Source organism: Erigeron canadensis, chromosome 1, assembly GCF_010389155.1.
Source record: "Erigeron canadensis isolate Cc75 chromosome 1, C_canadensis_v1, whole genome shotgun sequence".
Classification (NCBI taxonomy): Eukaryota; Viridiplantae; Streptophyta; class Magnoliopsida; order Asterales; family Asteraceae; genus Erigeron; species Erigeron canadensis.
Genome location: NC_057761.1, coordinates 36,385,330 through 36,399,992, shown reverse-complemented (window position 1 = coordinate 36,399,992; position 14,663 = coordinate 36,385,330). Strand labels below are relative to the sequence as shown.

Sequence of the window (14,663 nt, the reverse complement as noted above, 5' to 3'; positions counted from 1 at the left end):
GTGGGTATTAATTGAGTTGGTGGGTCAAATGGGTTGTATACTTAAGCTATTAAGTTAGTGAAAATCGGCAAGTTCAATATAAAAGCTACTCTAAAGTGTATATCAAGGCTAGTGGAAGTTCTGTATCAAAGCCAAAACCAGCAGTTTCAAATCAGAACCACCAAGTTCCGAAAAGCAAGACTGCTTGTTTGACAAACTGTTTATGTAGGTTTTCAATTGACTACGAAAAAGAAATATTAATGGCGCGTTTAGTTGGAGAAAATGTTTTTAAGTTTTCCATTTCTAGTTTTCTAGAAAATGAAAAAGTTTTTCATTTCTAAAAAACCCTTGAAAATTTTGAAAACGCGTTCAAAATAAAAGATGGAGTTTTCATTTTTCCATTTTAGAAAACTAGAAAACATGTTCAAATTCACTTGTTTTCTAATTTTAGGTTTATAAAAGGTTTGAAAAATAGAAAAGTGAAAACAAAAACTGAAAAAAACAGTTTTCTAATTTTAGTACAAAAGTTGGAAAAGGGAATTTTCATTTTCTAGGAAAACTTTTCTAAAATATTATAATTTGAACGCGTTTCCTGTTTTCCATGTTTTCTTAGAAAATAAAAATGGAAAATAAGGGAGTTTTCTTGAACTAAACGCACCCTAAATAGTCAGATTTTACAATATCAGGATGAGTAAGGTTGTAGATGAGTTTCCAAATGGTCTACAATTCTACAAAAGGGAATATATTATGTAAAAGTTTAGTTTTTGAATTTCTTAACTAATAAAGTCTTAATGTATTAGAAGTTAATTAATCAAAATTTATAAAGTCGAGAAACTTAACATGAAAATTAAAAGGTTTGTTATTCTACAAGGTCTATTATGTGAGGTTGGTCACTTGGTTGCACATGGTTGTTCACTTGGTCAACGTTTTAACAACTTTTCCTGTATTTTTAAAGTTTGTTAAAGAGGGTATGGACAATAAATGTGTATAGTGGCCTTGTTTGAAAATGAAGATGAATATGACAGGCTCAGGACACAGTATTCTTTATTAAAATAACATAGAAATTTCAACTGTCTTATTTTAATAAGACTGATTATATAGTAGTTGTAGATCTTATATTTAAATCTTGGAGCATTTTCAATTCATACACTCTTTTGTGCTCATTAGTGATGATGAAACTGAAACCATGGATCACTTTTTATTGTTTTTTCTTATTTATCATCTTAAATTATTACTTGGCCACTGCTCAGCCCTTCGATTATCCAACTGCAAATCTTTCCACCATATGGACTAACAACATATCTGCACCTCACTCAGTTAACTTCACTGATGGGTCAACGGTCCGAGCCATTCTCCTTAGAGGAACGTTCGGGCCTAGATATGCATGTGGTTTCTATTGCAATGGAGACTGCACTAACTACCTTTTTGCAGTCTTCATTGTTCAAACCAATAGTGGGGGAAATATTGTTCTACCAGCTAGTGGTTACCCTCAAGTCGTTTGGTCAGCAAACCGAGATCTTCCAATTCGGGTTGGAGCAACAGTGAGTCTCACTTCAGCTGGAGATTTAGTCCTGCAGGATGTCGATGGACGAGCTGTTTGGACTGCCAATACTACTGGGAAATCTGTTGTTGGTATGAACTTAACTGATGCTGGAAATCTAGTGTTGTTTGATGTTAACCGCTCTGTGGTTTGGCAATCTTTTGATTACCCAACAGATAGTTTGGTACCGGGTCAAAGACTGTTTCAAGGGAAGCAGCTGATACCCAGTGTTTCGTCTACAAATTGGACGACTCAAAAAGATTTGATTTTTCTTCAAGTAGTTGAAAAATCAGGTTTGTATGCTTATGTTGAATCAAACCCGCCTCAAGTTTATTATAGTAACTTGGTTTCTGACAAAAATGCTAGTATAGAAAAGGGTTATGTAAGGTTTTTAAATGGGAGTTTGTCTTTATTCATTCATTCTGCCGAGCCTAGTGATCCTGATGGTGAGATTTCCATACCTCAAGCATCATCGGCTCAGTTTATGAAACTGATGCCGGATGGGCATTTGAAGGTGTTCGAGTGGCAAGTAGGGTGGACAGAGGTGGCTGATGTATTTAGCCATTCTCTTGAAGATTGTGATTATCCTCTGGCTTGTGGACGTAATGGTGTTTGCTCTGATAATCAGCAATGTAGCTGTCCTGTATCAAGCTCTCCCCGGATAGACTATTTCAGAGCATTGAATGATCGGCAGCCCAATCTTGGTTGTTCTGAACGTACTCCTCTCACATGTAATGCTACACAAGATCAAGTTTTTATCGAACTTGAGAATGTAAAGTACTTCACAGACTTCACCTTCAAAGACATGGAGAAGGTGAATATGGAGACTTGCAAACAAGCATGTCTCAACAACTGCTCGTGTAAAGCAGCTCTGTTTCGGTATGGTTTCAATTCTTCAAATGGGGATTGTTATTTACCTTCTGACCTCTTTACAATGAGGAATGTTGATCCAAATATAATTCATTTCAATGCTTCAGCTTTTGTAAAGGTCCAAAATGTAAGATCGCCTACTTCTTCTACCCCCCAAATACCACGGAGAAAAAGTCGGGGTACAACAATAGTTTTAACTTCCATCGCTGGAAGTTTTTTGCTTTTGCTTGTGATTGTTGGTTTTATCATATTTATAATTCGCAAACGAAGGTGGAACGCTAAAATGGAGGAAGAGTATATAGATGAAGTGCCAGGAATGCCCACTCGGTTTTCCTATGCAGAACTGAGAACCGCAACCGACAATTTCAGCAAAAAGCTTGGCCAAGGAGGATTTGGATCAGTTTTTGAAGGGACTCTTGAAGATGGCTCGAAAATTGCAGTAAAATGTCTTGAGGGTCTTGGGAAAGTTAACAAATCCTTCTTAGCTGAGGTTGAATCCATTGGAAGTATTCATCATGTGAATCTAGTTAGACTTAGAGGATTCTGTGCATGGAAATCAGAACGATTTCTCGTTTATGATTTCATGAGTAATGGATCATTAGATCGATGGATCTACCATACAGATCGAGAGCATGTCCTTGACTGGAAATGCAGAAAAAAAATCATCCATGATATAGCCAAAGGTTTAGCATATCTCCATGAAGATTGTAGACAAAAAATTATCCACCTTGATATTAAACCTCAAAACATACTCCTAGACAACGATTTCAATGCCAAAGTTTCTGATTTTGGGTTATCTAAGCTCATTGATAGAAATGAAACTGAGGTGATGACTACAATGAGGGGAACGCCTGGCTATCTGGCTCCAGAATGGTTAAGCTCGATTATCACTGAAAAAGTGGATGTGTACAGCTTTGGGATCGTTCTCTTGGAGATCTTGTGTGGGAGGAAGAATTTTGACAGATCTCAGCCCGAGGAAAGTTGGCACCTACTTGGCGTCTTCCAAAAAAGTTGGGAACAGAAAGCTTTGTTAGATATAGTTGACAAGTACAGTGAAGATATGCAAACACACGATGCAGAAGTCGTGGAGATGATGAAAGTGGCTTCATGGTGTTTACAAACAGATTATACGAAAAGGCCTTCAATGTCGACAGTGATTAAGGTATTAGATGGGATGTTGGCAGTTGAATCTAATTTGGATTACAACTTCACAGATCCAAGACTGCAGAAAACTGCAGTTGAACATGAAAAAGATTTTACACCATTGTTGCCTTCTGTTCTATCTGGGCCTAGATGAGTTTCAACTTTTTCAATTCTTGATGTATCGTTGGTAAAACAAAACGGATCTCTATCTAGCCTAGTAGGCACAGAAGCCTTTGGTAAAACTGTAAGTTATAAAATTTTCATCTATGCCACATGCTTTCTGAAAAGAGTAAATTTTTCTTTCTAATGCAATCTGACTTGATCTTTGGAATGGACTCCTGAAACTCGGGTCCCAGCCAGAGCTGTCTAATGATTATGTCCTCAAACCCATGTCTACACTTGGTTTTCATATTCGCATGGTGCCCTTCCTATTACAGAAATGGGTCACCACCACTCACATGTGCTTGTGTTGAAATTTTTGCTCATTCATGATTGTTGGTTTCTCTGGGTTCATGATCTAAAATGATTCCTTTCGCACTATTAAGTTTAGGGAACCTTTTTAATCAGTTGAGAAATTGAATACATTACAAAACCAAAACGTGAGTTGTAAAAACAGAGAATGGAGGACCAAGGCTGACGTTGTATGTTCTGGGTCAGCTCAGTTTTCCAGCACTCCACCCGCCCATCCTATAACAGTATAACTCTATTGCCTCTACTCTAGTTCAAATACAAACTTCTTTAGCTGAACTTCCTACAATGGCATTAAGTTAGCCACCCCACACAACATTTTGTTTCGGTTATAAAATAACAAAAATTAATCATAGGCTTGTGCCACATAACTACATAAGATCATTGAGTTCCTCGTTTACTACTACATTCCTTACAAGGGTGGTAGCTCTTTCACACAATCCGAAGGATCTGAAGAAAGCCTCTGATTGGCAGGTTTTAACCCCTTCCTCAACCACCGGTTCACAAGAGCCAGCTCAATTCTCCTAACCTGTAAATAGTTCATTACGACATTATTTGAATCTATAGAACTCTCTAATGGTAGTCCAAATGTAGCATCAAAATACCAAAAAATTTCAATTTAGAATTGCTCAGGATGGAAACAGAAAAACAAACCTGCCTAACAATGAAAGGCTCCTCTGCAAGACTCAGAGGCTTAGTCAATATAGTAAGAAAACCATTTCTATTTCCATAAACGATGTCTGTGAAGGGACGATCACCAACCTGAAAAAGTAGTATTGTTTTATTTATATCCAATGTATTAAACCTTCTTTTATAAAAATGATTTATACCATTATGAGTTTTGACGAATCACATCCAAAGTGTCTTTCGATTTCTTCAGCTGATCCAGCTGGCTTCTTCACCTCTAGAGTAGACAAAGCACAAAGGCAATGCAATATATAAGTTATGAATATAAGTGGGATAACATCTGTGACAAGTGTTAGTTGGATCAAGCATTCCGCAATTAAATGCAAAAACAATATTACATATTATATAGTATAATTTCCCAACAAGAAAATTAACTTTGAATATACATAAAAATAATAATAACTTTTTTCTTCAGTAAGTGAATATACTATAACTATGATTCTTGTACTGGAAGAGATTAGAGCTTACATAATCTGTCTTGTTATTACACTAAAGGTATAGAATTCAAGAAAACATAAAATATTACTCATAGATATTCTTGATAACCCGATCACCTGATTACAGTTGTATTTTGTACACCCCTCAAGTTGAAGAATTGATTTTAATCAATTCCATATTTCCATTTAACCTATTTTTAAACTCCTAAAGGCCAAAGTTCTAAACTTTTAATTGACCAATCCCCCTACACGTTATCCCTAAGAGCTCCTAATGTTACTTAAACTGTATAAAAGGCTCCTAACTGGTAATGGCTATAGGGGAGGAATCATAAAGTCACCCAGGATATGTTAACACATTGAAAGTATGTTACTTATCCACTTTCTCCATCCTTTTGGGTTAAGTGTACTTAAAAAGCCTGCAGTGCTAGCAGATAACAGCCATCATCTACTAGTATATTCAACAGCCATTTCCACTGGAAGTTCCATGAGGTTTTATCTGATTAGATGCACAGGGGATACTAAGTAGAAGAAGGTAGGGAAATAATCCTAACAACAAGGAGTAGGCTGGAACATGTGAAAGTATGTCGTGAAAGGCAAAATAGCCCATGCGATGTGATGTAGATTTTGACTGAAGAGCTGATAAGATGACAAAACAACCAAATTAGGAGGTGTCAATAGTGTGGTCATCAGTATAAGAAACCTTGCACATGTTTCAGCAAAGTCATTTATCTCGTCATGCGATTGACATATACATATACTAAAAATCTAATAGGTTAATACCAATACTAATTCATCAATATGGAGGCTAAAAAAGTTGTTTATCTCCATCAAAATTGGAACGGTTTGTACGTCACTAGTTATTAGCATGTAGCCTAGTTGGTTCCAGAGATGAAAGTATTTGCAAAGTATCTTGGATTCAATCCCCAACAAAACAAAAAAAAGGAACGTTGGATCAGTTGGTTGGGCCACCATCGCAATGCACTGCTAGGTTAGCTTAATTTGCCTTTCACCTGATTATAGGGGCAGTCTGTCGTGGTCCGGTTGGGGTTGCCAAAAAATCAACCATTTTTATTTAGGAATTCTAAGAATAGGTAGTCATTTTGAAACCTATAAAGTTCTTAGCATAAACTTACGGTCTTCTCCTGAATACTTCTTAATGTACATAGTTCTAACTCGATTTTCAATAGCAACTTCTTGATCAAATTATGAAAACTAACCTAAAAAATGTAAACTTTGTGACAAATAAATCAAAAAAGTGACTTACGATGTCTGATTACGCGAATACCGATAACAAATTCAACTGCTCTAGCTTTCCTGCCATCAGGGTCATACTCCTGAAGTCCTGATCACAATAAAAAAAACCACATCATCATTCATAATTGCAAACAAACAACACAATATCATCAATCCTTAAAAATTCTCAAAAAAACACATTACCAGCAGAGTTACTAAAAACAGCAATATTGTTCCCGAAAACCGACTTACAAGACTCCACAGACTCCGAAATCGGGCCCCACAATGCCAACGAATAAGGAACAGTCAATGTATTATCTTTATCAAACACAACACCTTCAAATCCTTTCTTTTTCAAAGCAGCCCAATCAATATACCGAATATCAGGCACAGAAACATGAGGAATAACCCAATTTCTGTTCTTAGTAATAACCGAAACCGAAAAAAGAAGCCCTTCAACATTAATCCTTTGCCCAACAGCTGCTTTCAAGTCTGCCCACCACATGTTTGATAAAATGCCCCAACGAGATTCTTTACTTTTATCTGTAACAATTTGAGGTTTTTCCTTCTGGGTATCGTTCAAATAGATAGGAGAATAGTCACAGAACCGATTTCGGAAGTTGGATTGATCATAATCATCTTCATTGTAATCATCGTCATTATTTCTATTTTGATGGTTTTGATGATGATGATGTGGGTAATGATGTTTATCTATGGTGTAAAAGATTCCTGTTGTGTAATGGGATTTGGGGATTGTTTTTATGTTGGATTGATGATGATGATGTGATAAAGTTTGAATCTTGAAAGGAGTAGTGTGTAACTTGAAACAACAATGGGGGATTTGATATGGGGGTGATAACATTTTATTTATTTTATTTATTATATTATGAGACTAGTTTAATTATTGTATTGTATAGCTAGTTGAGTGAATTTTTTTTCCTAGTCTCGCCATGTATTTGGAGAAGAATGACTTTTGAGTTTTGAGTGTATTTTTGTTTGTAAGTGTGACATATCATGGATTGTGCCATTGTGGCCATTAGTTATGGATGTGGTATTTGTATACTTTATAGTTAATCTATAGAACATAAAATACATATATACATATATCAAGTTAGATTAGATGTAGACTATGGGTTTTATCTATAAGTCATGGATTCCAATTGTTAGATTGACATGCCGTGGTAACATATGTCCTTCATCTTCCAAATTATACGTTATGAATCATCAAGTTATTTAAACTATATCAATTTATAATATAAACTTTTAAATTATGCGATATTGAATGTATTTTATTTTTAAATCCAATGTATCTTTGATAATAATTACTTTATTAATAATCAATTAACAAAAGTTACTGAATCGATTATCACTTCTTATAAATAGAAATCTTTTTCTACCTTAGATGAGACCTAAAACAATTTTTATACCTTAAGTAACGGTAAGGTTTCACTCCCAACTAAGAATGGGTTTCACTCCCAACTAAGAATGACAATGGATCATACCTAAACAGATGTTGTCATATCTATATTTATATCCATTTATTTTGTAATAATCCATATGATGAAATAGATAAATGAATATCCATTGCATGGCTTTAAAATATTTTGTAACAAACAACTACTTGAAATGTGTAGTAAACACATTGTCATCAATAAATTCGTTGTTTCAACTTTCTATAATCATGTTTTTTTCTATATAATACAATTAAAAGTCATTAGTTTCTTATATTGTGCAACCAAAAAACATAATATGTTCCATACCTTTTGCAATTCAAAAGTTTATTAAATAAAGTTACAAAAGTATTGAGATATTACTACTAGCTTAATTCCGCTTGCATATTTTTTTGGTTGCAACATCAAGAAATATGCTACCTTATAAGTTTCAAATCATACATACATTTAACAAAAAATTAAAATATGTTAAAGACATTTACATTTATATATGTAATAATAATATAAATAAAATTTTCATGCATATCTACTCGATTAAACATTTTATATTCATATATTCATCCACTTAACGTCATCCATCTTCACTAATAAGTAATCGGATCAGATGGATATTCATTGATCGAATTATCATTGATCACTACTAGATGATATTGAGGCTAATAACTAATAAAGACCAAATTTAAATATAAAAAAAAGTGTTATTAATATCCCTATTTTTGATAGATTTAACACAACATATAAATTTTATAGTTAATTGTAAAAAAAGAAAAGTGAGTATGGAGTTGTTATGCATCTAACTTGGGTGAAAATTAGGCAAACATTTATTTTAATATTTTGAATAAATGTTTGCCTATGTGAGTAGTTTTTTACCCAACTTAGATATCTAACCTTCTAATTAGACGTGAACAAAAAAGAAAAAAAAAAGACCTTTGAAAGTTGAAATAAAGAAAAATAAAAACGAAAGAAGGAGCACTTATACACATCATCACATAAAACGCTCAGCAGCTTTGATTTCTTAAATCTTTTAAAGTTCAGAATTTGATTCATTACCTTCAAATATCATACCACAAAGATTGTTTCTCCATCAAAATCAGGTAAAACAAATCTCTAATTTTTATGCTTTCATATGTTTTCATAGCATAATATAAAATCCTACTAAAACTTATATATAAAATCAAAATTAAAATTAATCAAATATGTTACCTAAACTAATAAAATCGAAAACCCATAATCTTTTTTAGTTGCCCATTTACATTAGCCTACATTGAATGCTTTTTTTATTATAAAAGTATATAATTGTGGTATCGGGTTATTATGCACACCAAGTGTTTGATAAAATGCTGACATTGCAGTTTGTATACAAGATACTTGAAGGGTATGTCTAGCAGGATGTTTTCTAGGAGTTTGTATAATTTACGGAATTTATCGAGAAGGAGCGGCTTTAGACCTGCAGTTATTGCAGCTGTCCAGCCTCATGTTTGGAATAGGTCTTATGTGAGCACTCCTCAGCCTGCAGCTTCGGCGTCTACTTCTTCGTTGAATCAAGCCGAACTAGCTAAATTTGCGGCTATAGCTGATAGTTGGTAAACTCATTAGCATTGAAATATTGTTTTGTTTATATGTTATTCAACCATTATTTAATCGACTTCATTTGCTAATATATTGTTTTAAGTGATTGAAGTAGTAATTTATGCTTTTGAAATAGGCTTTGTAGTTTTTTTTGTTTTTGTTGCAGTTTGGTTTGATTACTGACTAAAGATATTGTTTGCATACAAGGTGGGATGCAGAAGGACCCTTCAAGCCGTTGCATGTCATGAATCCTACAAGACTAGCTTTTATTCGGTCGACTCTTTGCAGACATTTTGGGTATTGTTTTTTTTTTTTTTTTATCCTCTGTTTTCTTCATATTTTTTGTTTGTAGTTTGCTTCTTATGGAGTATTTGTGTTGCATCATAAAAGTCTGGGTATTCAGAGTCCATTATGTGTTGATGACTTCATTACCACATAGAGAAAATATTCTAGAATAAAGAGCAAGCTATAGGTACTTATAAGAAAAGAGATGCATGCACTAATAGCCTTTTTTTTCAAGCAGGTAATAGGGATTTGTTACTGTATAAGCTATTTTTATCATTCAAGAATTAGCTATTGTGAGCCGTCTTTTCTTGGAATATGAAACTGCAACGAACATTTTTACACACAATTACACAAATTAGGAGCTCATTTCTCTTAGGTTTATTGAGGTGCAACTTTGTCATTATGTTTTGTTCTTCTATAGATGGATGAAGGTTATCATCCATTAAAGAATTCAATCGTCCTTTGCTTATTGGTTAAAGTCGCCAGTGTATCTTTATAATCTGTTTGCACATGAATGTAGCTCTTAGATTTAATAAAACATAGCTCTTATCTATTTACATTGTTATGTTTTCAGCAAGGATCCATTTTCTGCAAGACCATTTGAAGGACTAAAATTTATAGATGTTGGTTGTGGAGGAGGTATCTTATCTGAGGTATACATATCATATTCGAAGCATCGTCTTTTGATCTATTCATGTCTTACCAGTGTCTTGCTTTTTGCCTCTATAGTTACTTGTATATAGACACACAGACACATATATAAGCTCAGCCCTGTATCTCCAAATGTGTCTCACACACACATCGAAACATGATTTTCTTTGACGGCAATCAGTACCATGTTCCCACATATGCACTGTAAACATGTGATCAATCTAAGGTGCTAAAAGGCAACCACATAACATCCTTTTCTCTGATTTTAATTGACTTTGGTCAGCCTTTGGCACGCATGGGAGCTTCAGTGACGGGAATTGATGCTGTGGATAAGAACATCAAGATTGCACGTCTTCATGCAGTATGAGTAGTTAAAAAGTTGTTTCTGATAAAAAGTCACTCCTTATGTCCCAAGACAATGCAACCACTAGCGAAGTATATATAATACCCTCATATGACAAAATTCGAGAACTTGTCTACCAAAATTCAATTTTATCAGTAATCCGATGTACTAATTGGCAAAATAGTATATTGATTTAAACTCAACTATATAAGGTATTTCTACATACAATTTGGAACATACCAAAAAGAAAATATTGCCATTTTGTTGGGACGAAGGAAACTTATTCTTGTTAATTATCATATTGGGTACATAATGAGATGTAGCACCACAATTTTATAATCTTTTTAGGAATTGGATCCAGTAGCTTCCTCAATTGAATATCGTTGCACAACTGCTGGTACCTCCCATACTTTATTTAACTTCAGCCCTTTTATAATGTCTCATTCCTTGAACTTTCTATATCTACTCATTTAAGTCGTATGTCCTTTCGGGGAATGCAACAAATTCTGTTAATTTTATTCTTGCAATACCTATAATATTAATTCAGTTTTATGACGCTTGTACTAAAACAACGTGAGCAGAAAATTTGGTTGAGGAGAAGGAGGAGTTTGATGCTGTTCTAGCATTGGAGGTATGATGGTATTAGACTATTAGTCCATATATATCATGTCCTTTAGTTCAAACTTTCAAAGTTAAACATTAGATAGACATGCATACATATATCAAAAATAATTAATTGTATCTGGGTCACCTTTGAGTGCAGTAATTTGTAGTTCTATGAATTTTTTGAGCTAATTTCCTTCAAATTATTGAAATTATTTTCACTATTTTTAGGTAATTGAACATGTAGCAGAACCTGCTGAATTTTGCAAATCTTTGTCAGCACTAACTGCGTCTAATGGAGCTACTGTCATCTCAACAATTAACCGTTCTATGAGAGCGTATGCAACTGCCATTATTGCTGCAGAGTACATCCTACATTGGGTATGATCATAACTGTTTTTTTGTTGCGAAAAGTTCATTCATTCAACTTCAATACTGCATATGATCATAACTGTCTAGTTACTTTTATTGTTGCTACAAAATGTGACTTTTTGTATGCCGTGATTTGACAGCTTCCCAAGGGTACACATCAATGGTCGAGTTTTCTAACTCCTGAAGAACTAGTAATGATACTGCAACGTGCATCTATCTCCGTAAGCAAAGCATTCAAGTTTTGCTCAAATAATCCACATTCAGAATACCCATTATAACTCTTGTTGCTTGGTTATTTGGCTTCATCTATGTAGGTTGAAGAGATGGCTGGCTTTGCGTTTGACCCTTTGACCGGTCAGTGGTCTCTTACTGATGATATTGGTGTTAATTTTATTGCTTTTGGTGTTAAAAACAACCAATAGTTCCCGTTTGAGCTTAAGTTACAAGCGTTCTTTATTTAGTTATTTGTATTGATAAGTAATCATTTTGCCTACCTGTCGGAGTACAGTTACAGTAAGTTCTTAGAAATTAGAACACTCCTTTCTTGTAATCAAAATTTTTTAGCAGATGGTTTGTCATTTATGTATGTTTTTCTCATGAAAATTGTACAGTAAAATATTTCTATTAGGAATGTTTATGAGTTTTATAACAATTTATGGTTTTATCTATAAGGGGGCAAGTCCTACTTCGGTTTCGTTTTAGGTGATGGAATGTGGTTGCCATTAAACCAGTTGGTTTAGTTCTTTGTTTTTTGGCCATCGAACATGATTGGATATTTCATATTTATATTGAATTGAGATTCACCTTATAACCTGCTCTAAACATTTATCTTGGTATATAATAGAGAATGAAGCTTTCAAGTCATAAACTTTATGTACGGATTAAAAGCTGGTCCTCCTAGTCCTAGGCTCTTTGCAGACAACCAAAACAAAGTTCAATCCCCTGTGTTTCTAGAGTGTTTGAAGGGGGGAAAAAAACTGTTTACGGTTTGGTTTGGAGAACCAAATTTGTTGCTACAATGGTGCCTTTATGACTATGCCATAAAAATCCCTCAGTAAATAAAAGATCCAAATCAACTAAGTTATTGATTACTAATTACTTACCATCTATATTAAAAGTTTTGCTATAGCAGAAATGCAAACTTAAAACTTTCAGCCAAGCTTCACAGATCGTACATCAAAACTTAGTGCAACAACAAATTATGGTCATCTCCCTCATTTATATGACGATATTCAATAACATATCTAAAGAATATCGGTGAATTTGGCTTGTAGAGTTTGGGTCTACGGTTTTTATAAGCTCAAGCTTTTAGTAATATATTTATCATAACTTGCATTCCATGTAAGGGTGATATGGTCATTTGCGCCATTAAAGGACTAGAAGTGATAGTTTATATCTTTTTCATTACACAAACAAACCTAAAATCTAACATCAAATAGATATATACATACAGTCATACATACAAACAACTCATATATATGTGTACCATAAATCTATCCATTCATTCATCCATATATATCTCTGTTCTACCAAAAATTTGTATCCCATCTGTACCTCTCTTTCTTTCCAGTTTCATGATACGTTGTTTCATGTTTGAGCTAATGATTTTTATCCAACTCCTCCATCAATCAATCGACAACCCTTCAAAAATAATAAAAAAATCTCACACACACACATATATATTATATGGGTCTGCTGCTTCTGTTTGCCACAATTAAATCATCCATTAAATCGATTTTTGTGTGGCGGTGGTGCGAGTAGATTTAAAATCTAGATCGATTTCTATATCCGGTTTGTATATCCGGCCACCAAGATACGATCATCCACCACCCCACCGCCCACACCAGCTAGATCTGGTCATCCACCACACCACACCACCATTGCGTCTAATCTCCGTCGCATAACAACTATATGCACCACCGTAAACCGCCGCCACCGTTGTCCACATATTCTTCGAGATCTGAAGGAGAAACTAATAAAGATATGGATGAGTTTTAAAGTGTGTTTGATTTTGATCTTAAAAGGGTTTGATTTGGTGGGTTTTATTATTTTGTGTCATTTGTTTCTTTTAATCTGTCTAGATTTCAATATATATATATATATGTGTGTGTGTGTGTGTGTGTGTGTGTGTGTTAGCAATTGTATGTGGGTGTTTATGTGTGTGAACAATCGATTATCGTATGGCTGCATTTGCTTCTTACTCGGATATATATGGCTAAGATTTATCTATCGATTGACTGTTAAATATGTGTTTGTTGTATACGTAAATAAGATTGCTGGAGAATTAATGGTGGTGATGATCTTTGGTGGTGGTTAATTGGGAGGCCGATATAATATAAGATTTCTTCCTTTTGATGTAAACTTTTGTTTTTTTACTTAATTAGTTAATTGTATCTATCAATATAGATATAGATATACACAGAAAACTTTATGTAATTGGATTGAGAAAATGCAACAAAGAGAAGAAAAAGATAAGAAAAAATGATCAAATATCAAATTTAGTCCTTAATCGGTGGAAAATGACTAAAATGCCCTCACGTGCTGGGGTTAACGGCTTGGAGTAAACGTCCGTTTTCAAAAAGGATGAAACGTGATTATTTACCATCTATAAAGGATGATATCAGACAGTTTTAAACTTAAAGGGCGAAATTAGACTTTTTGAACAAACCACAAGGACGATTTGTGTCGATCACTCTTTATGTAATGTAAGTGTAAAACTATAAATGTAGAGTAGATAAATGGGTAATGGAAGAAGTTTCATAACTTTACTTTTCTATTTTTTTATTTTCGCAAACTTTCTTATACTATCTCACGGTATTTACTTATGAAAGTTTGCGAAAATTTCAAACTTACGATGAAAATAGAAAAGTAGGGAGTGAGTTGTTAACATCATTTATGTTATATCACCCATTCTCAATGATATGGAATATTAAATGAAATATGGGTATATTGAAGCCATATCTTGTTTTCTTCTTTTACCATGACTTATTTGGCGTTATCTTTTTACTCAAGTTATGACAAGGAAGATCAAC

At 34.0% G+C, this 14,663-nt stretch overlaps 3 protein-coding genes across 3 annotated transcripts; 2 read left to right on the top strand and 1 right to left on the bottom strand.

Annotated features, from left to right (window-relative positions):
* Nucleotides 1–1,088: 1,088 nt before the first annotated feature.
* Nucleotides 1,089–3,819, top strand: LOC122584676 (G-type lectin S-receptor-like serine/threonine-protein kinase SD2-5). Its single transcript, XM_043756722.1, has one exon. It carries the CDS (start codon nt 1,149–1,151, stop codon nt 3,684–3,686), a length of 2,538 nt encoding a protein of 845 aa, XP_043612657.1. The 5' UTR covers nt 1,089–1,148; the 3' UTR covers nt 3,687–3,819.
* Nucleotides 3,820–4,077: 258 nt separating this feature from the next.
* LOC122609006 (phosphatidylglycerophosphate phosphatase 1, chloroplastic/mitochondrial) lies at nt 4,078–7,281 on the bottom strand. Its single transcript, XM_043782070.1, has 5 exons — nt 6,562–7,281; nt 6,389–6,466; nt 4,831–4,904; nt 4,655–4,762; nt 4,078–4,529 (listed from the first exon to the last, which is right to left on the bottom strand). Exons 1-5 carry the CDS (start codon nt 7,217–7,219, stop codon nt 4,413–4,415), a joined length of 1,035 nt encoding a protein of 344 aa, XP_043638005.1. The 5' UTR covers nt 7,220–7,281; the 3' UTR covers nt 4,078–4,412.
* Nucleotides 7,282–8,774: 1,493 nt separating this feature from the next.
* LOC122584743 (ubiquinone biosynthesis O-methyltransferase, mitochondrial) lies at nt 8,775–12,234 on the top strand. The gene is made up of 10 exons (XM_043756797.1): nt 8,775–8,902; nt 9,161–9,391; nt 9,585–9,674; nt 10,237–10,315; nt 10,597–10,674; nt 11,005–11,053; nt 11,238–11,287; nt 11,491–11,640; nt 11,772–11,852; nt 11,946–12,234. Exons 2-10 carry the CDS (start codon nt 9,186–9,188, stop codon nt 12,051–12,053), a joined length of 891 nt encoding a protein of 296 aa, XP_043612732.1. The 5' UTR covers nt 8,775–8,902; nt 9,161–9,185; the 3' UTR covers nt 12,054–12,234.
* The last annotated feature ends 2,429 nt before the right edge of the window (nt 12,235–14,663 follow it).